General features: G+C 43.1%; 1 protein-coding gene across 2 annotated transcripts in view; it reads right to left on the reverse strand.

Moving 5' to 3' along the window:
* The window catches only part of LOC126501331 (lipid droplet-associated hydrolase-like), a 67,850-nt gene extending 45,211 nt beyond the window's left edge, over positions 1 to 22,639 (reverse strand). Inside the window, exons 1-3 of one of the 2 annotated variants that reach the window (XM_050141939.1) lie at positions 22,542 to 22,639; positions 12,661 to 12,816; positions 5,343 to 5,486 (exon numbers count right to left, since the gene is read on the reverse strand). In XM_050141939.1, the coding sequence (XP_049997896.1) occupies positions 5,343 to 5,486; positions 12,661 to 12,814 (298 nt within the window). In that variant the 5' untranslated portion in view covers positions 12,815 to 12,816; positions 22,542 to 22,639. The remainder of the gene's footprint in view (positions 1 to 5,342; positions 5,487 to 12,660; positions 12,817 to 22,541) is intronic. The other variant, XM_050141941.1, reaches the window with a different exon arrangement.
* Between the last annotated feature and the right edge of the window lie 531 nt (positions 22,640 to 23,170).

Raw genomic sequence — 23,170 nt, forward strand, 5'->3', positions numbered from 1 at the left:
GCAGTAAGTGCTCTTAGCTGCTGAGCCACCTTTGCAGCTACTCTAAGTGCTTTCTATTTGATAATTTGCCTTTTTACTCTTTTTCTACTTTTTCTAGCCTTAATTGAGCATATTTAAACATCCCAGTTTTCTCTTTTTGTCATAGTAGCTGTATTTCTTTACATTTTTTAAGTGGTTGTCCTAGAATTTGCAGTACTTAAGCTAAGCCCAATTTATGTAACAGTATTATCACCCTACCGTTAGTTCAGGTATGTTACACAATAGTATTCTCTCTTGTCTTAATTCATCCTTTACGCCATAGCCAATAGTCATTCTACTTACCCACACATTATCATCACTAATTAATTTGAGTAGTTATTAGGTAAATTTAGAATAAGAAAATTTAAAAATCTTTTAATCATTTCTTCTTCCTTGCTTTTCTGTTTTATATTCTTATTAATTAATTTGTGTATGTATGTGTGTTTATGTGGGTGAGACCATGCATGCCTGTGTGTGTACACTTATGGACACATATCTGCACAGGTGTCCACATAGACCAGAGGAGGTGCTGTATGCTCTGGAAGCAGAGTTGCAGGTAGCTGTGGACTATTGGACATGGGTGTGAGGAACTGCACTCTGGTCCTCTGAAGAACAGCGAGTCCTCTTAACTGGTCAGCCATCACTCTAGCCATGACTTTCCATTCTTGCTATAGGTCTGATTTTCTGTCTTCAGTCTTCTTTCCTAGGGCAGAGCTAAAGCAGAAGGTCTCCTCAGCTTCTGTCTTCAAAGTCTTTACTCATCCTTTACTTCCAAAAGTAATTTTATTAGACACAGAATTCTAGGCTGCTAATATTTTTCGTTCAAATATTTTACTTTATTCCCCTCTTTATATCTGACAAGAAGGCACTGGAAGTCTCATTGATGTCTTCTTTCAAGGCTTCTATTTGCCTTTGGTTCCCTGTAATTTCAATATGGTGAACACAAAGGTGAAGATTTTGAGTATTTATCCTGCTCAGTGTACTCCACGTTTCCTGAATCTGAGTTTTATGATTTGACTTAAGTGCTTCCATTACTCTGGCTCCATTCTCTCCATTCTCTGGTACTGTATTATGCGGATGTCACACCTCTGAAATGGCCCACAGTTCTTGAATATTCTGTTCTTTAAAAACATTATTATTTTTGTTCTTGCATTTCAGTTTGGGAAGTTTCTACTGGTCTATTTTCAATTCCACAGATCCTTCTCTTAGCTGCATGAGGTCCAAAGAAGCCCAGGAAGCCAGTCTTCATTTTGTTGCAGTATTTTAATACTTCCTTCTGATTCCCTTAAAAGTTCCCAGCTGTCACTGGGTTCCCACTCTTCTGCAGTGTGTTACAGTTCTCACTGGAGTCTCGATATTGACTGCCATGTTTATTTTAAATCCTCTATCTGAGTGTCTGAAAATCGGCACTAGGCACATCTGAGTTTGGTTAGGAGTCACAGTTTGTTTAGTCTTCTTGACTTTTTCTTGCCTTTTACGAAGCCTTGTAACTTTATGACTGAAGTTGGACGTGATGTGCCAGTTCTAGGAACCAAGGGAAACAGATCCTTGCATGAAGCTTGATGTCAAGGTGGCCAGGACCTGAGCTACATTTAATATCCGTCAGAGGCTTTGGTTCCCTCCACGTCTTTGCTTTTCCACCCTTCTCACAGTTGGTTTCCCCTAAGCCCTCCCGTTCTGCTCCTGTGTCTTGCAGTGCACACACCTTTGTTATATCAGAAGTCTATTGACAGGGGGTAAAATACGGGAGGAAAGTGATCTACAACCTTATACTTAACGTCATGGGGGCGGGGCTGAGACTCTGTCTGGGAAAAAATACTTCTCAAATTACTTTCTTCTCTATGTTAGGCAAGAAGACCAGGAGCCCTTCCCTCGGGTTAGACAAGGTCTGGCAGAGTCTCGTCCCCTGGAGAGTAGCATTTGCTATTGAGAATTCTTTGGGAATGCTGCAAAACGATTTCTTCTCTTCCCTCCTCAGGAAGACCCTGGGGGATATTCTCAGATAATTACTGTGTTAGATTTACTGTCATGACAAAGATCCTATGGAGATTAGCTCATGGCTTTAGAGGTTTCAACCCATAGCTGTCTAGCCTTATTGTTTTGGGTATTTTGGGAAAAGACCATCTAGGCAAGGAATGGCAGAACAGAACTGTTGGCTTCCTGGTGACTGGGAAATAAAGAGAGGAAAGGGAAAAAAATAATCTCCAAGGTTATGACCTCAATGACCCACTTACTCCAAAATGGTTTACCACCTCCCAAGATCCCATTACGTTATGAATCCCTAGATGGAGTGGTGCACTCATGAGGTCAGAGCCCTCCTGACATAATCACCTCCCATAGGCCCTACCCTAACCTCTGAAAACTGCTGCACAGGACACCAGTCCCTCAGCAGAACACTCTGGGGACATTTAAAATCTAAACTATAATTGGACATGGTGGTACACTCCTAATACCCCACCTCTAGAGAGGTATAGGCAGAGGATTGCAAGTTTAAAGACAGCTTGAGCTATTTCATGAGACCTTGTCTTAAAATATAAACAAACGGGGCTGGAGAGATGGCTCAGAGGTAAAGAGCACTTGTTCATCTTGCAAAGGACCTGGGTTCAATTCCCAGAATCCGCATGGTGGCTCACAACCACCTGTGACTCTAATCCCACCTCTTCTGACCTCCTCAGACATCAAGGGATTATATGGTGTGCATGAAGGCACCACACCACACATAAAACAATGAAACAAATCTAAAAAGCAAAACCAAACAAGCAGCAATCTACAACCACAGTCACGACACTGACTCACAACTGAAGGAGGAGTTCCTGGAGGTAATGCTCAAGAGAGTGTGGGCAGTCCCCTGAGAGCTTCCATTCACTCTCTACACAGCCTGCGTTTCACCTGTGCTCGGCAATTCACCGCAACCTCCATCTGTGTTTTCCTGGCTTAAGGTTTCCCTAAGATTTCAAGTAGGCTATCCTTTCAAGGTGGAGCCACCTCCCCAGGTTGTACATGGCATTGGTCCTGCTGTCTTGAGTGTCTGACATAGCTAAGAAAAATCACGGATTTTCAGATTGCCCATCTTCTTGCTGTGAGGAGAGGAGCAATAGATTCCAAGCCCAACACATCAGAGATGAAACTGGGAGTCTACGACTTACTGTGAAGAATTCTACACTGTGTCCTTTTCTCAGCGCATAACATTTGCCAACTATGATTTCCGAACAGGAAGAAGCAGTAAACAAATGTTGTAAAGCACCTTTATGAAAAAAAGTATATTACTCAGGTTTAGGATACACAGCCTATCATTACATTTTTATAAGGGGTTTAAAAATAATTCCAAGGCTGCACACCTTTAATCCCAGAACTTGGGAGGCAGAAGTAAGCGAATCTCAGTGAGTTTGAGGCCAGCCTGGCCTGCAAGAGCTAGTTCCAGGAGAACCAGGGCTGTTACACAGAAAAACCCTGCCTCAAAAAATAAAACAAAATAATAATAATAACCAAAAAAATCACTGAAGACAACACCCACCAACTGACAGTTCTCATGGATTTAACTCAACCTGGGTACGACTCCCGGGTGACTTACACAACATTAAGGTAGCACAGAATCTGGTCTCTCAATGCTAACATGCCAATCTATTTACTTGAAGTTAATTTTTGATCATAACAAAACAAAGCATTATGTTATAATATTCATTTTCAAGTTTAAATTATAAAACAGACATTCTTAAACATTTTACTTAGCATCTAAATTTTACATAAAAGGCACATATAATTTTAATTTGAAAAATGCAATATTTACTTCAAAAGATGAATAAAAACATGTATTAGCCATTTGAAGTAAGAGATCATCTATAAACTGTAAAGTTATAAACAAGATAAATTTATATTACTTATCTAACTGCAACACTTCCCAAAAGCTAGGTGAATATACAGGGTATTCAGAAGAGTTCGCACACATAATCATAATGACAATTATTTTAAATCAGACAACAACTGTATCTGATATGACGGAGGGTGGCCAGAGTACACAGTTAAAAAAGAAACATAATCAAACTATCCTTGAGAACCATGTAGATCATGCATAGAGAATGAAATTTGTATGTTAATATCTAAAAGGATCAGAAATGGATAATCATGAAGAATACAAAGGTAAAATGTTACTGTTATCTTTAAAACAGAAAGAGAGACCTGTAAGGACGAGGAATAAAACAAGCAGTAAAGCTCCTCTCTCCCCACAGTGAACTCTTGAGTTTGACATCTGTTAGGAATTTAATTATGTATTTCCCCTCATTTATAAGATCTTTAGGAAAGTAAACATGCTAGACTTCTATGGGTAAAACACAGGTAGCTTGCAATGTACAATAGCTTTCCTTTCCCTGCTAAAGCATCTAGCACGTTAGCACACAGAAGCCCTGCCCTCCCTTCTCCAGAGAGCCTGCAGAGCAGCAGCCCTCCTGACCCCGCCTCCTTCCACGCTGTCACTCCCGCTGGCCTCCACCCACACATCCCAGACCCACCCGGGCATCAACACATCATCGACGATCTAGTGATTACACCCCCCTTTACCTACAGATGTGGTAATACTAGAGACTGAATCCTTTCTGGGGAGCACTCTAATGGGGCTACTGTATGGATCTCAAGAGCTCTTCCCACTATGAGGAGGGAGTGGACTTTCCTTCCCAGTATGCATCACCCAGGGTCTTCACCTTGAACCTTTCAGCCTTGAGAAATTACAACACGTGGGCTGAGGATGTGGTCAGTGTTGGGGTACTTTCCTAGCACCACACAATCTAGGTACAATTCCCAACCCTATATCCCCTCCAGCCGAAAGCAGAAAATTATGAGAAATAAATTTACTTGTACGTTACTTAGTCAATGGTGTTCTACCACAGCAGCTCAAACTATGGCATCCGTTACATCACCAAGTCTCCTCTGACCCCTACTGTGGATTCCCTGATCAGCAGGGCACCCTGTCATGTCACCACTCTTTGACCAGGAGGGAGAATGCATCTCTAAAGACCACGTTTTATTCTTTTCCTCCAGCATTTCTTCTAGTCCACTTTGGATGCACATTATCAATAACTATACGGCTGGTCACTAGTTAGGAAGTAAAGAGGGAGATTCATACTCAAATTGTTGGTGTGTCCAAATCCTTATAAAAATTATCTGCAAAAGACAAACTAGCTCTAAAATTATAAAAAAAAAAAAAAAAAAAATGGCCTCTGGAGTCTAAGACCACAAGCAGAGGCGATCACTTGTGAACCGTGAATGCTGACAGCCTTTCTGGAAACATGGACACACGTTCACTGCCAGTCAAGAAGGTGTTAAGGACATACCCTCTGGTGCTGCTAGAATCTTCTTATCTTTGGGAGCCAAGGCAAACCCAGCATGAGAGATCATCCACACGGGGAAGCGGCCTTTCGTCAGAGAGTACAAGCTCTTCGCAAATGGCAGGTAAAAGGGGGAAAAGCCTGGGTTACCTAAGGAAAGATAAGATTGTGGATTAGAAAGATGGCAGACCCATGCGAGGTGATGTCAGGCCTGAAAGAGGTCGCTCTGGGCTTTCTCACAAATCCAGTGACATTCACACTTACACTTAGATATCATAAGAAAGATCTTCACAAACCAAAGCATAAAAGTATCTTTTTAAATCTCCATTACATGGCTTCCCACTGTTACCAGAATAAAGCCCCAAAGCACTAATACTGTCTCTATGGAATTTCAAGATCTGACCACCTCAGCTATTCTGAACAAAAACTAAAATTAAAACAAACAACAATAACAACAACAAGAAAAAAAACAGGCCAGTCAAATCAACATTAGAATCTTACAAAACTTTAAATGTCATCTTTCCATTTCAAATATTTGGAGTGTGTGTGTGTGTGTGTGTGTGTGTGTGTGTGTGTGTGTGTGTGTAATGGACCACTGATGGACATATACACTACACACGATTTTTCTTGTGTGTATACAGAAGGTATTTTTGACATGGATTTGGCATAGAGGGACAGAATAATCAATATGATATATCTGCAGGGTGAAGGACAATGAACTAGGGGGTTGAGCCTGCAATCATCATCTGTATAAATTCTTCATTGTTTGTAGCCCTTTTCACAGATGTCCACTTTTACCTTTCACCTATTCCTCCACTTAATTTATCTATGTCCTCACACTGTCAGGTGCTCTCTACTTTAGCTGAACACGGTCTTTGGCAACAGTGTATAAACCACGATTGCCATCCACACCAAGGGTCCACATCTTACAGATCCCTAGATAGCACAGCAAAGTGGTTGAGAATTAGGCTGCCTGGGCTGTAACTCTGGCTTTCCCTGTGAACTGTGAGCTTCACCAAGTTATTTATTCTCTCTGTGGTTTGACTTCTCATTGATGAAATGGGATAAAGTACAATGTACATGGTGCTAAGTGAATTTATAGACCTATGACATAGTTCAATACTGCTTGGAACACAGTAATAGGTATATAGATGCTAACTATTCCACGTGCACAGCCTTGTCTACCTATCCTGGTACTCTGTAATGGTTTCACCATCCGTATTGATACCTTGCTTCTGTAGCATTCTGACCAAGGCTTTAAGTTCTAAGCTATCTTATGGTCGCACTGACAATTTGCCAAGTAACATGAAAACTTTCTCAAGGCATTGATGTGTTCTTTGGTCAGCTTCCTGGCTACTGTGCAGTTGAAGAAGAAGGAATGGAGAGGGGGGATATCAACAGAAGTTGGAAATCCACTGTGTATGTGGATGGCGCATCTTCATCTTTATAAATGTAAATATGCAGAATGGGAATGCTGCTTAGCATTAAATACAAAACAGCAAACTCGACTTCTTTTCTTCTATAGCCAGTTCCATGAAACCACTAATTACATAACGTTGCCCCCTGCATTGATCTAAAGTGTCTTCAGATCCAACACTAAATTTCTATTTATTTTAACCTGTTCTCCTTTGCTAAAACAGCCTACCGTACACCATTCTGCGTGCGTGCGCGCATGCACACACACACACACACACACACAGGTGTGCATATTCATGGTTTAAGAAACGGTGAACAAATCCTTCCTCTTTAAGCTTTCTAGGGTCTCAAAGTAGTTGAGTTCATTTTGAAAAATCTTCTTGGGCTTCTGAGTGAAGTTATACTTAATTTACATATTACTTTAAAAAGACCTGAGATGTCACTGAGTATAGCTGTGGTGCTTTGAAGAAAAATGGCCTTCAAAGAGAGGGGCACTATTAGGTGTGGCTTTGTTGGAGTAGCTGTGGCCCTGTAGGAGGAAGTGTGTCACTGTGGGTGTGGACCTTGAGGTCTCTTTTGCTCAAGCTATGTTCAGTGTAACAGACAGTTCACTTCCTGTTGCCTGTGGAATGCAGAACTTTCATCTCCTTTTCCAGCACCATGTCTGCCTGCATGCTGCCATGTCCCGCCATGATAATGGACTGAACCTGAAATGTAAGCTGGCCCCAATTACATGTTTCCCTTTATAAGAGTTGCAGTGTTCGTGGAGTCTCTTCACAGCAGTAGAAACCCTAACTGGACCAATAGCCTTCCGGGAGTGTTTTCTGTCCCACAGTGATACTTTACAACAACTAATCAACATACTCCTGGAAGCATCACTAGGTGACCCTCAGAACACCTTAAGTTCTTAAGTCAGCGTTTTACACATCCTAAACTCAGTCTTCCATGGAGCAATAAGAACAAACAGGTTGTGCAACTTTTGGCACAAGTTAGAGAGTCATTTGGGAAGATGGAATCACAATTGAGAAAAGGCTCCCACCAGACTGGCCTGCAGTGCATTTTCTTGGCTGATGGTGACTGATGTGGGAGGGACCAGCTCACTGAAGGTGACGCTACCCCTGGGTTCGTGGTTCTGGTGCTATAAGAAAGTGGTCTGCTCAAGCCAAGTAAGCAGCACTCCTCCATGGCCTCTGCTTCAGTTCCTGCCTTGAGTTCCTACCCAACTTCCCTGGATGATGAAAGAGAAAGCTGTAAGATAAGATAAACCCTTTCCTCCTCAGCTTGTTTCTGGCCATGGTGTTTTATCACAGCAATAGAAACTAAGATCTTCTGTGTGCCTGACCACAGTTAGTCTTACAAAACACCGAGAATGCAGGAGGAATTATCATTAGAGGTAAGCGAATGAAGAGCCATTTATACAAAATTTGGCACTAAGTAGACACTTAGTAAATGGTAGCTGTTATAACTATTATTACAATTAATGCTAAAAACATTAGGTACAACAAACCCAATGACAGGGTATATGAAAACATTTGAGAACAAGATAACTATAGAACAGCCTTTTCTGCCTGTCTCAGGGTGTAAGTCTGGGTTCTTCCTCTTATTTACAATATGATCTCAATTAATTCTCCTTGCTTTAATACAGTATTTTATTACCACCAAGTAGAATGCCAACTACAGCATGCTCAGTCTCTGTCAGTATTACAGCTTCCACTATATATTACTGTAACCGTTACATTTGTACTGGGCAGTCACTGTCTGGAAGTCACTGTGCCATACACAGGCATGCAAGGTGCTCCATGGAGTTTATACACGAAGAAAGAATAAAAACACAATCAAATGGGTGACCTGATTCACACGTGTGATAATTTGTACAATTAAAACAAATAGATCAGTATGACTTAAAAAAAAAAAAAAAAACAAAAAACAAGGTCTGAGGAAGTGACTTTTTTAGCTGAGGTCCAAAGGGTAAAATGAAAGCTGTGAAGAAATAACGAGCTTAGTTACTAAAGCAACAGAAGTGGTCCTCCACCCTTGGCTCTTCTCGTTACATCCAATAGCATCACGACTAAGGAATATGGCTAAGAAGCATTTACACAGAAGGGAGGATGAGGAGAAATAAACCAGTCAGGATCTGAGGACCATGATAGGAAATTTGCCCTTTAGTCTATCAACACAGGATTAAGAGGGTTTAGGCATGATCATATTTCAATCATTTGTTTTCAACAGTAAAAGAATAATTAGAAAACATTAGATGTTTGGTAATTTAGACAAAATAAGCCACTTCCTATAAAGATGGAAAACATCTCAACTTATTCAAAAAGAATTAGATCATTTCAATAGACCTACTATGAACTAAAGATTGTGGTAATTTACACAGAATTGGCCACTTTCTATAAAGATGGGAAGCATCACAGCTTATTCAAGAATTAGATAATCTCTATAGGCCCACTATGAACTAAAGAAAGTCAAGCTTCAAGACTGAAGAGCTCACAAACAAATCCAGACCTGCAAGGCTTAACTGGTGAATTCTGCCAAGCATTTAAGGGAAGAAATACTATCAGTTTATATGTATTCTTTAAGAAAACATGCAAGAAAGAAATAGTTATCAGCTTATTCTGTGAGGTCTATATCACCATCACACCAAAGCCAGATGCAACAGCTAGAAAAACAAAACTACAGGTCAGCATCACGGGGAACAGAGATGAAAAATTATACAGTAAGGGCCAGCAAATTGGACTCATCTAAAGGTTAAAAGATAAACATTGTGACTGAGTAGAGTTGATCAAAGGATGACACCATTGATTTAACATTTAAAAATCAATTGTATCTGTCATACTTATAAACCGAAAGATTCACACACTCAAAAGATACAGAAAAAGTGGAACTTACCTTTTGTCAGGAATATATTTAGTAATATAGCTACATTTTTAAACACAACATACATGAAGTACTGAATCACAATTCCTAGATTCTGTATACAGTCTTTGTACCTAGTGAAGCTAGTCTCTTTCCATTGCTGTCTATTTTTCAATGTATTCATTCTCTTTCTCCCTTTGGAGACAGGGTCTCTCACACTCTAGCACATCCTGACTATTTACTGTGTAGACTGGGCTCTCCTCAAATCAAAGTCCCCCCGAATAAAATAAATAAATGGAGGCTGCTGAAAGTGGCATGCTGGAGAAAACACAGAACTCTGGACGCCTTCACCCATAAGTTTGCACCCTAATTTTCCTGACAGTTTACGTAGATGAGGCCCCAAATAAAGGTACGGGAATCCTACCAACTCACACGCAGAACCAGCCTAGGCCTCTGAGGGATCTGAGGAAAGCAGTGAAGGCCACAGAGGAACAGAGCAAACAAAAAGGACGCATCTGAAAATCCCAAAGTGCCACAAGAAAAGAGATCACGGGACAAGGAATGTGTCGCACTTCCCGGTATCTGCAGTGCCTCCGCTAACTGCTCCCTCTACCATCTCACCACACAGCAAACATGGCTTCCCTCACTCACTGTAGTCTAACACGTCACACACCTCAAGGGCAGCAAGCACTTTTCTGCAGCACACTAAGAAGAAATGAATCCCACTACGTGGGAGAGTTCGGGGGCTGCCCCCTTCATGAACTATTTCACGTTACTTTAAGACTTACTCTGCCCACTCCGACCCATCAGCTTTTCGGTCACTCACACATTCCTGGGTCCTTAAGTGACAATTCTCTTGTTGCGCACATGAAGAGATTTCAAAACCCAGATGAATTGGGTCACCACCTCTGCCCCATAATTTAGCACAGTTATCAAACCCAAAGGACTTATCTACATCAAGTTTAAGCAACAAGTTCCCATAATGTGACCTGGTGTGCACAATGAGGCCCTGGAGGAAGGACCTCTAAAGAATGACTGTGCCACCCCCAGGCTTTCTGGATCAGAAGTCAGTGATGGGACAAAGGAACACTGTGTATCAGGTCTCGCACTGAGATAGGTCTCGCACTCTGACACGGACTGTAAGAACTACAAGCTTAGGCCCTTTCACCAGCCAGAAACAGCTAACAGGCAGAGGACCCCAACCCTGAGGACCCTTCTCCAGATGGATCTTGGGCGCTTTTACCCCTTACTTACAATATGCCTGCTATTCTATCACGAAGCTGCTCAAGAACCCAACACCTCTTTTTTGGAAGGAAATGCCTTTCATTCAGCAGGCTGCTATTCCACCTATCGTCCTCAAGGGGTCGCCGCACCCTCCACGAGCACAGCTCTCAGAAACCGACTTTGACCCTAGCAGAACACAGACATGGGGGTGGGGCAGGGGCTACTACACTTTCCCCTTAAATCCTTTCACACTCGATCATTTTAGTGGTCAAACTTCCTCCCTCCCTCCCTCCTTCCCTCCCCCCCTTCCTTCCAGCTGCAGGACAACACCTCCAGTCCAGGATGACTAGACTACTTAATTTCTAAACCCCATTCCTGCCAAACCTCAGCGACAGAGTAGTACCTGCTATGCCTGCAACTTCAAACTCTCATTCCCTACCGGCAGAGTATGTCTATTTTTTATTTTAATACATGCTACCAAACAGATTTTCAAAAAGAATGTTAAATCCTGGACGATTGCAAGCTTGTTTCCAGAAAAGGTTAGGCCAAAGAGAGATAGCGGCTCAGAAATCTTAGCACAGCTGGGCATGGAAGTCCCATGCTGAGGCGGTTAGGTGGTACAGCTGAGCAGGGACATCTCAACTCCTTTCCCCGTTCAGTTCTGGACATTAGCAGACAGGCTCTCACTTCACACAGAAACATGGGAGAAGATTCCTTCCCAGAAAACAGAATAACTGAAGGAAGAGCTACAGATCCTGAAAACCAGAGACTCAAAATAAAACACTGAGTTATACTCAGTACTCCACAGTGAGGCTTGCCCAGGGAGCCCAAACATTCTTATTAGCCCGGGTGTGTTGTAATTTTTTTTTTATTGAAAAAAAAATTCTGCCTCCTCCCAGCCTCCCATTTCCCTCCCCCTCCCACTCCTCTCCTCCTCCCCCCACTCCTCTCCCCCTCCCTCTCCCTCTCCCTCTCCCTCTCCCTGTCCTTCTCCCTCTCCCTCTCCCTCTCCCTCTCCCTCTCCCTCTCCCTCTCCAGTCCAAAGAGGAGTCAGGGTTCCCTGCCCTGTGGAAAGTCCAAGGTCCTCCCCACTCCATCCAAGTCTAGGAAGGTGAGCATCCAAACCGGCTAGGCTTCATTTAAGCATAGGTTGTCATGGATCTTGGGGTCCCTAGTCTAGGGCATGTGCAAAAACCCCGCCTCTGTATGGAATGGCCATCTAAGGAGAGAGGGCAACAGATGTCCTCCAGCCTGAGGGATTCTCCAGACAGTGAAAACGCATGGCAGGCAGAGCTGTTTTCATAATCTTAAAGGAAAAGATGATCTTGGCCAGTTTGAACATTTCCATCCAACCCAATAGATGCAGAAACAAAGACAAAGACACACCGACAGGGAGCCTTGCCACATGTGCCACGCAGAACACAATTTCAAAGTTTATTGTTGGCAACCAACTAGCTATCTCTGACAGTGACAAAGAAAAGTCACAAAAGGCCAAGAAGAAAATCACAGAATAAAAACTCCACATTAAATAGATAATCGTTTTAAGAAGGGAGAAAGTTGCTAAAGACTTCAACTTTGATAAAGATACAAAAATAAAAACATTTGTAAGGGAAATTACAACGTTGTGTATGTGGTACCTTCTCTATACAAGGCATCTCTGTATAAAGGGAATGTGGAAAATACCAATGAAAGGAAAAAAGCACATGCCCAGAGTAGTAACCATGGTTGTTATCAGGAGTAATTTAATTTCCCTCTGGCTCTCCACTGTTTACCAACAGCAATTCTGCACTCAGAGGTCCTGAGTATCTGTAACGTTTAGACTTACCTGGGATAACGAAGACAAGCAGTTTCGGCCTGGTGACACTCTGCTCATCAAAGAGGTTAGTCCAGGGCCCACACTTTATAATCTGGGTTTCAACTCCACCACAGAAAAAGAATTCCTCACGCACAGGGATTTCTTCCTGAACGTCTGAGTCCATCGCTAAATAAAAGGATGGGGGGGGCAGGTATGAGAAATAAAATAAAGACCGAGCAAAAGGCAAGAGAGGTGTGCACAGCTGTAGTCTCAGCCCTCAGGAAGTGGACGTGTGGGGTCAATGTTAGCCTCTTTAGCTACTCAGAGTTAGACACTAGTGTGGAGACCCTGTCTCACCCTTTCCCTCCTCTCTCCCCATCCCCACAAAAGGCAGGAAAATATAAAACCTTGAACCAAAGACAATATTGAAGAATTAGAAAGGGTCATTTCAAAAACACTCAGAACAGAATGCCACAGGGCACGACTCAGGTGCACGACTATTCAGCTGTCTGCATCAAAAGACTGAAAGGCAAATTCAAACAACCACAAGGGGTTTCCTGAGAAACAGGCAGTCATCTGGTCAGGAATGGCCAGGAATCACAGTCAGATTAGTATTTTCCCCTGTGGCTGTCTCCAGTTGGAAGCCACGGTGCCCTTGGATGACTTCCCTGCCCTAGGCTGGCGTTCTCTGGTAGCTCAGTGCCTCACCTGAGATGGGCCCTCAACCTTCGCCTGGCAATGGCTGGGGGAAAGCTCAGCTCTCCCAGGAGGGAAAACACCGAGTTCTTTATGTTCATTCTAGACCCCTCTTCTGTCCCAATTCTGCACACAGTCTTGTGTAATGGAAGCACCGCATCATTGGATTGTGAAAGAGGTGGGCAGGGAATACCAGGACATGAGGCGGCAAGCATGCACAATTCTCTGAATCACGGTATACATACAAAGTGGAGACTCTGAAATCTTTAAGTAATTCCCCCCCCCCACTGTCTCCGTTTTTGCCCCCCCCCCTGTCTGTGGGCACCAGGTCTCAACACTTCAAGACTCTGTCCCAGCCTTCAGGACAGCCTGCGCCTCCCCCTCGGGCTACCCGGTCCTTTCCTTAGCGCACTCTGCTCACGCCTTCTCCCCAGTCTCTTCTGGACCACCTTCCCACTGCTGTCAATGACCCATTTGCCGCCTCCCACCAGGAATTCCAGCCCCTCTCCCATGGCTGCGCTCACAGCTCTGACCCTGGGCTCTGAAATGCTTCTCTTCTGTCAGGGGAGGCCGTGCTGAGTTCCTGTGGAAGTGGTTGGAGAGTGGCAGCTGGAAGCCTCCCCTGCAGGCTCTCCCTGAAGGAAATGTCTTCCCCTCAGTGCTGCTCAAGCTGTAAAATCCCCCAGCCTCCTTTCCAACTGGAGGGGATTTTGTCACCGAAAGATACAGAGTAATAACTGGAACTGTTTTTCACTGGTAGAACTGAGAACTCCTGGCACAGAGTGACTAAGGGCCAAGAATACAGTTAAAAATCGAGTCCCCACAATAAAGCATGCAGCCCAAAGGTCACGGATACCCAGAATGGAGAAAACTGCTCTAGTGCTGGGTGAATGCCTGTCTCCAGAGGGTCATTTACACCAGCAGTGGGATCGCCACCGTACCTTCTCTAGGTCTCCTCACAGGGCACCAGCAGCACTGGGGGCGACACCCCAAGTGGCTGTCCATGGTCCCTCCTCTAGACAGCCAGCTGTTTGGCCTTTGTTCTCCATGTTGGCCCAGAACTGTGGGTCTGGAGCTGTGCACAGGCATTCCGGACACACCTGAAGTGGGTGCTGGGATTTGAACCTAGATCCTCAGGCTTGCAGAAGAAGCATGCTCATTTCCTTGCCCAAAGTCTTTCTCTCAGTGGACACTGGTTAGGTAGGCAGCTAAGTTTTAGACTTAGTGCAAGTAAAGAGTCCAAGAATAAGAATATAGAAAAGTAGGTTCCAGGAATAGGAATGCAGAAGTAAAGAAATATAAAGTTGAAAGCCTAGGAGAATGAGAGCAGACTGTCAGCAGCTTTTGGATTAACTATTAAGAGTGGGTAACTTTGCCTTACAACCCATAGCTCTGTCTGCAAGACTGAAGCAGCCCTCTGCAAACTGAGGGTCAGCTTTAGATGACCCACACACACCCAGGTCACTCATGACCAGCAACTGACGTGAGCTGAGTTAACCTTTAAAGGATGGGATGTACTGACTTTTTGGTTGTGCATTGTCCCGTACCCTTCCCTGCTACACAAAACTGGCTGTATCAGGGGAGTGTAGAGCTTTGGTAAACACCATCAGCAAGAGCCAAAAGGAAGCAATGGGCCCAATACAAACACTAGTTTAACTAAAAAACCCTGTTAATGAGAAGGGGGAAAAAGGTAATTTGTATCTGAGTTTTATCTCAAGATTGTAAAAATTCTCGCTTGCTTCTTGCTATAAAAAAAAAAGTTTGGAAAGAGCCATGGCCACAGCTATAGAAGGCTATCTCTGACTGTGGTCGCAGTCATAGAGAGCTGGTAAGCTTGTTGTGCCCTAGGGAGAATTTTTTTTTCTTTTTCTAAAATAAAGATTCCTATTGGTTTAATAGACTTTGGTGGTCTGTACCCCATCTTTGTGTGATGCGAGGACCCAACACAAGTACTCAATGTCTTTCCCCAGACAGGTCATCATAATTAAGGCAAAGGCAATGCTGGTTAGGACGCAGTGTAACTGGAAATTACACACATCTGGAAAACTATCTGACAGCATGGGTCAACACCTACAAAAGGGACCACTTTGCCTCATTTTGAGGAATTAATTCTATACAAAAAATAAAATCACAAAAATATTTCCGTAAGAAATGTAAGCTAGGAGTGCTGCTTAATAACAGTCCAGGGGCTGAAGAAGCTAAATGGCCACTAATGGGGTTGGCACAGTAAGACAAAGCAGTTTAAGAGAGTTAACTACTTAATGACTCAGCATTCGGGAGGGATAAACTACAGTTCTGAGCATACGTGCCCCATCGAGACAGCTCTGCTAATTTCCTTTAACTTTCCTTTTCCCCTAAAATTTCTAAGATTTCATTTCTCCAGTCTTAGGATCTGGTGTCCCCTCGTCCCCCTTGTCTATGTCCACATCCCTTTGACTGTCATTTTTATGAATTTAGGTGGGAAGAAGAAACAAACACAGGTTTTTTTTTTTTTTTTTTTTCCGAGACAGAGCTTCTTTGTAGCTTTGGAGCCTGCCCTAGAACTAACTAGCTCTTGTAGACCTTGAACTCACAGAGATCTGCCTGCCTCTGCCTCCCGAGTGCTGAGATTAAAGACATGTGCCACTACCACCCGGCCTTAACTGACTTTTCTTAAGCAAGAATGATTAGAAAAAAAATAAAAACTTTAAGATGCATAAACCACTCCTGATACAAAGTATGTTGACTAAATAAGTTTCACTCACCTTTATATTCAGGACTATTTTAATCACTAGTAAATGTCACTGTAGCCTCTGTAACAATCTGTCCTGTCTCTTTAAGAGTCAAGCCACGCCTACTCCCTCCCCTGTCTGCTGAGGCAGGCAGATCTTCCTTCCTGCTTGCAACCTGAGTCTCTTCTTTTACTTTCTCCCTCTCGAAGAGGTAACCTCTGCCTCTCCCGTCCCTCCTTTCTGTCTCTGTCCACTGTTCTCGTTCTCTCTCTCTCTCTCTCTCTCTCTCTCTCTCTCTCTCTCTCTCCCCTGCTCTTCCCTCTTCTCCTCTTCCCTTCAATAACCCACTAAATAAATATCCAACCTCACTCTGCATGGCTTGTGTATCCATCTGTCTCTTGCCTGTCACCACCACACAGGGACCAGCCACCTTTGAAGACCTGCTACATGGTCTCGTGCACTGTCCCTGCCTGGAACTGGCTGCTCTCAGAGCCCACTGCCCCCTGCCTGCTACCACTCAGGGATCTGCAGCCCCTTGAGGATCTCTGCAGCATTTTTAATTAATTAATTACAGCCTCCTCACAGTAGGTGTACTTGTGAAGGTTTTTCTGACATTTACAATGCATCAGAAACAAAATCGATGGAGGCTAATACAAAATGTTAAATTAGGGCACAGACTGCAAAGCCACTGGCCACACTTAACACTTTAACCAGAGGGAAATCCAGCCATTAAACACACCTGACTCTTGACTAATTAATTCCAAGTAATGATACTCTGGGTTTGATTAACATCAAGATTTCTGAGAGTTCAAGCAGACGTGAAACTCAAACACGGTCTATGAAAACTGGGAAACAAAATCCACAACTGCAGTTCTAAAACACTTCAAACACAATAACTGGACTGAGAAGTGTGGAGTTCTCAGGTGTTCCCAGGGCAGCCTTCCCTTCCCTCGTACATCTGAGTCTCACCAAGCAGTGGAGAAGGAAGGACAGAAAATCTTACCTAAGAGCCTGAGGTAATTCAGTTCTGCAAGGACAGATTAACAAAACACTATGCTATGACAATTATAGGTTGCTGAAGGGTGACAGTTCCACCCTTGGCCTCAGCTTCAGCCTATGAGCAGGCCTGGATTAAATCAATTTGATAAGCACCAAGCATCAAGATGGATAGCATCCAAGTGTGACTATGACTTATGCAATTTATGAAAACCTGTTTTTCTAAATACAGGTGCTTACCTGTATTAATAATTTTTTAATTTTATGTTGCTACATATTTTTCCAATTTAATCTTATACAAACCTAGGCAATATGTGAAACAGAGAATCATCATTTGACCAGTATAAATCTTAGAAGTTCAAACCTACAATATTTTCATAAATTTATTGTAATACTTAGAATGCAACTATATAAACTATATTGTATAAAGCCAATGGGAACAATAAAACTAAAATTATGAACAAAAATATTCAAAATAGAGTTGTACGTGTATCTTATTAGGCTGAAGCATCTAATGTCTGCCTTTTATTTTATCTATCCAGAATCCCTACTGTCATGTAGAAACTGGCGATGATAACTTTTAAAAAGCTTGAACTAGAATGACCCAAGAGTTGTCAATCACATTATGAATCAAAAAGACATAGCAGGGGAGTTTTTCAGATGTCCCTCTTTTCTTCCGGTACACGTGTGTCCTCACCTGTTTGCATAGGTATGGAGGTCAGAGGTCAACTTAGGGTATCTTTGTCTATGCTCTCAGGGACCTTAATTTCTTCAGACAGGGTCTCTCTGCACTGACTGGCTGGCCAGCAAGCTTTCAGGACCCATATGTCCCCTCCCACTCTCCCCGTGCCGGGGTCACAATAGAGCTCTTAAGTGAGCACTCGGGGTCCAAACTCAGGTCCTTCAGCTTGCACAGCGCGCACTTTACCCAGGGAGCAGCGCCCAGTCTGCAAGAGTTCCATTACTCTGTCTACTAAGAACCTGTGTCACTTACCACACACATCGGAGTCTAAGAAGCTCCTAAAGCTTCCTCAGAAGCTGGTCGTCCCGTGATCATCAAACGCACGCACCGCTTACTGTCTCACCATGAGACACAGCAGAACACACACTCGCGCATGTCTGGTTCTTGCATGGAAATTAATTCGTGTGGTTCCTGGGTACCAGCGTTTAAGCTACTTGTGAAATATTTGGTGACTGGAATGCACAGATTGGCTTTTGAAAGGTTCGTGGCAGACACACCAAGTTTGTAATTCATATGGAAAGACGGTGTGAGAAGGAAATATGAAAAATAGCAGAAGCTCTAGTTCAAATACTGACATGCTGGTTATCTGGATGTGTTAAACTACAGAAGTGAGACTGCAGTTGGTTTTGCTTAGAGGTTTTGTTTTTTGAGTGGGGCTGGGGATTGAACCCAGGGCCTTGCACATGCTAGACAAATGTTCTACTACTTAATATTCCCAGTCATTCGAGGTTTGTTTTTAAGTTTAAGATGTAGTGAATCTGATTTTGCAATAGCAGATCAGCTTGCTTCCAAAAAATCTTCCACTGATGACAACTAGAGAAGCCAGGGGAAAAGCTTTTTCTGCCTGTTAAAAAGAATACCAGTAACCACTAAAAGAATGATCCAAGAATGTGTAACAAATTTGCTTAACAGAAAAAAACAAAATGTGATATGAGTGAGAAAAAGGCAGAGAATAAAATTTAAAAATATAACATCAAAAATACAGAATACAGAGCCATTCGGCAGCACTCTGCTCTCTCTGTCCCCAGACCCAACCCCGCAGGCTCATCTCCAGCGCTGCGGCAGACACCAGCTGCTGCCTCCCTTTCCCCTGCCCACATCTCCTGTGGATCCCCCAGACCAATTCTCCTGGCTTCCTTTCCCTGACTTATTGCTATATCCCATCCCCCAGCTCAAGCAGATGATCCCTGCCCAACTGCAGGCCACACCTTTCAGAAAACCAGGTGGGCTGCCCACAGACTGTGATGGCTGTGTGTTGCACATGTTCCTGGCCTGCTTGGCTGGTATAGTCATGGGGAATGCCTCCTGGTTTTGCAGGCTGGGATGAAGCAAGGAGTTGAGGGAAGGGGGTTGGAGGGGATGTCCCTGGGATCCGTGGAGACATGGGCAGCTGCAGCAGGAAGGGAGCCCTCATCTAGGGAGAAGACTGAGGAATTGGATCTCTGGAAACAGAGAAGTGGAGAAGGTCTATGGGACTAGAAATGAGGAAAAGATAGTCTTTCAGACAAACAACATGGACCAACTAGAGATCAACATAGAAAATGAATCGACCATAACACAGAGTAAGCCACACATAACATAAAACAGAGAGAGCAATAAAACTTCCAAGAGACTCACGTTTCCACTAACACTTATCTGCTGACCTTTGTACAGTCAAAGGTTACTTAAACCAGTCACAGCACACCTTAGCCATAAAGGAAAGGGTTTTTAAATGCATCCTTTAGATTAAGAACATGCATTCATCACTAGACACTGGTAGTGAAAGTACAGGCAGAAAACAGAGTAGGAGAGGACACACACGCGTATGTACAGCCTTCTGGTTATAAGACCATGGTTAGGATGTCCTCCAGCAACAGGTGTGAATCTTGAATGCTACTCATGTGTTATTACGCATTTGTTGTGTGCTTGTATGTCCAGATTTACAGTGTTCTCCCACTCTGTTTTCTTCCCATTCTCTTAATTTCTCTGTATACAATCTATCTAAAGATATGACTACCTTTTTGTGGGGCTAGGGGTTGAACCTAGGACCTTGCATATGTTAGGTAATTGCTCTATCACTGAGCTACATCTTCAGTCCATACTTTTTGTACTATGTGTGTATAGTATCTATACATACAAAACAGACTTCAACATGCACATCTCTAGACTATGCAAAGAACGTCTACAAATCAGTAAGAAAGAGACAACCCATTTAAAATACAGGTAAAATGTCAGAAGGGCACATTTCAAAAGCGAATGGCCCCAAACAGATGGCTAATAACCATAAGGGCTTTCTAGAACAGTCAAAGAATACCAATATGGAAACCATCATCTGGGTTGTTGGTGCACGTCCAAAATCCAAGAATGTGGGAGGCTGAGACAAGAATGTTGTGAGTTTGAGACCAGTCAGGGCCACATGATATAAAGTTATCTAAAAAAAAAAAAAAAAACCTAAAAAACAAAAACCCAGGTGTTGTAAGATCAGGTTCAAGGTCAGCCTAGATTAGAGAAGACACCATCTCAAAAAAAAATACAAAATAAAAAAACTCTATAAAGTATAATGCTAATCACAGGGGAAAGATTTACAGAAACACACACACACACATTGAAATCAGGCCTGGAATTCTCCAACTCCAGGCTATGAAGGTCTTGAATAACAGCTTAATGAGTTAGGGGAACAGTAATTCCAGACTATATCTGATCTATATCAGGGACCTGAACTGATAGTTGCTACAATTTAAAAATTAAAAAGTTCCCAAGAATTACAGTATACCACACTTGTTCATTCAACATGGCACACCATCCTAACACTTAAACCTTTAAACAACACGTTATATTCTCACAGATTATGTGGATTAGAAATTTTCAAAGGCTAGAGAATAGTCAGTCTTGGTCAAATCTCAAGTAAGTTAGCTAAGAAAACTCAACACTGGCTTTGACGTGTTCACTGGGACAGGGTCATCAGGAAGTAACCTTATTGATAACCCTACAATGGATGCTCCAAGACAACAATAGGTTGTTGGCTTAGGAAACCAGAACACATCATCCCAATCTAAGCTTTCCAGGTGACATATTTTAATAGATTTCTGCAGTGCAGACAGGCTGATTTCCAAATACAAGTGGCTCCTGAGGATTAGCCTTATCTCACCTCTTAGGACCTCCCCTCATTAGTCGTGGAGCCTGAGTTCCCAACACACTGATAAGCATTAGGAACCTTTCAGAGACAAACATACCATCTCAGAAAGTGAGCGGCCATTTTGCCAAGTCTTACTAGTCTCTCCGATCTACCAACATCCCAATCTCTTCCTCAAAGTGGTTCGGGAAAATGTTAACAGCATCAGGAAGGTAATAGTTTCCAAAAGTAAGAAAGGACTAAAGTGTTCTTATAAGAAAGATTGGGGGAGGGGGAGAATCAGAAAAACGTAAGAACACACTAAAGTTTGGAAGCTACCAAAATAATGCTACAAGAAACAAGAGCAAGGAATTTAAAAAATAACAATTAACTTACAAATGGGATCAACCGCAGAATGGAACCAACAGAAGACAAGATCAGAGAACTTGGATAGATTCACAGAACTAATGAACTTGAATCAGTGGGAAATAATCTAAAAATGTAGCAGTAGCCCAGGGGCTCTTACGTACTACAGTGACACCTAAAATTCATACAAGCAGAATTCCAGAGGAGACAATGTGGGGCTAAAGGAGACACTGAGAGAAAACTGTATTGGAAACTTCCCAAATTTGAGAAGGACATGAATCTACAGATTGATTCAAGAAGCTGAGCAAACCTCAAGTTGGAGAAATCTACAGAAATACAAGGCATGCCAAAGGTGCATTTTGAAAAACTAAAAGCAAAGAAAAAAATATTAAATCGATCAGAGAGCAACAACACATTATCTGCAATGGTGACGGTAATTCTCGTGTGGATTTCTCAGGAGAAACCACCCGGGACAGAAACATCTTTCAACTTCATATGGAAAACAAGGAAGTATTCAACAGGCACCAAACACTACCGCTTACGGTTCCAAGTTTGTTTTAACAAACCTTTGTGACTTAAGCCTAGAGATTTTTTTTTTGTAGTTGTTGTTATTTTTGTTTGTTTTGTTTTTGTCTTTTGAGACAGGGTTTCTCTGTAGCCTTGGAGCCGGCCCTAGGACTCGCTCTGTAGACCAGGCTGGCCTCAAACCCTCCTGCCTGTGCTGGGGTTAAAGGTGTATGCGCCACCACCACCAGAGAAGACGAGAGATTTTTTTTTTTTTTTTTTTTTTTTTTTTTTTTTACTTTCCCAGGTCTGTTTGGTTGCAACACGCACCCCAGCAATAAGGACGTGCTTTTAAAACAAAAAGGACAAGGAAACATGGGAGGGTTCAAATGGCAGACTGTCCGTTCTCCCACTGTTTAGCATACAGGACAGAAAGCAGATGATCAGTAATAACTTGAGAGGGAAGAGATGAATTAGTGGGTCATGAAAGAATTGCCTCAACCTGTATTCTGAGCAGTGAGAGGAGTGGAGGAAACCGCCAAAGGTGAGAGTATGCAAGTAAGGCAGGAAGAGATGAAAGGGCAGCCCCAGATGGACTCTGATTCATTTCTAGCGGACTGCCTAACAACACACAGGCTCATCCCTTCCCAGGCAGCCGCTGGCGACCTTGCCACCGGTGGGGTGCGTGCAGTACCATCTCGTTCCCCACCGCCAAGTTCAGCCCACCCGGCGAGATGGCCACTTCGTTATCCTGGCACCGCCCTGAGCGCAGCACGCCCGTCCTTCCTCAGGGAAAACCACCCACCGTGCGGTCTGCAGCACCTCTCTGATCCTCCTGCAAGGTGTATCAAGTTGTCCACAGATCTAGCAAAGCGGCACCAGAACCGGAAGTCCCGGTCAGTCGTGAAGTCACAACACGGCGCCGAGCCCTTCCCGGAAGTTGGCGCCCTTAGAACGCTTTCTGAACGGGGATCCCGAGTTTTGATGACAGCTTCGTAGGGATGTGGTCCCTAGCCAGCGACATAGCTGGGAGCTCTTAGAGAGTTTCCTTTATTTCTTCTAAATTTTAACCGCTTTCTGATCTTTGTGGTTATTTAGTAGTTTTTTCCCCTCCTTCGGAGTCCTTTTTCTGTTCTCCACACCTGCCCCTTCCCTGTCTTCCATCTCCAGTCCCTTCTTCATGAACACAGGGAAGTTGACTCTCAGTTAACCTTAGCGTTAGTATTCCGCTTCATATAGTCTGCACTTTAGGACAATGAGACTGTTCAGAGGTACTTTCAACTAAGCACAAACCCCAAGATCATATCCTCAGCATTTGGTACATGATACATGTTCAGTGTATTTATAGTCTTGAAAATCCTGTAGCCGATATGGCATTCTTATATCCAGACGAAGCAGCATGGAACTTTGAAAAATCACAGCAATTATCACCCA

This window comes from Alexandromys fortis, unplaced genomic scaffold (assembly GCF_014885135.2).
Source record: "Alexandromys fortis isolate MF-2015 unplaced genomic scaffold, M_Fortis_MF-2015_v1.1 scaffold_30, whole genome shotgun sequence".
Lineage (NCBI taxonomy): Eukaryota > Metazoa > Chordata > Mammalia > Rodentia > Cricetidae > Alexandromys > Alexandromys fortis.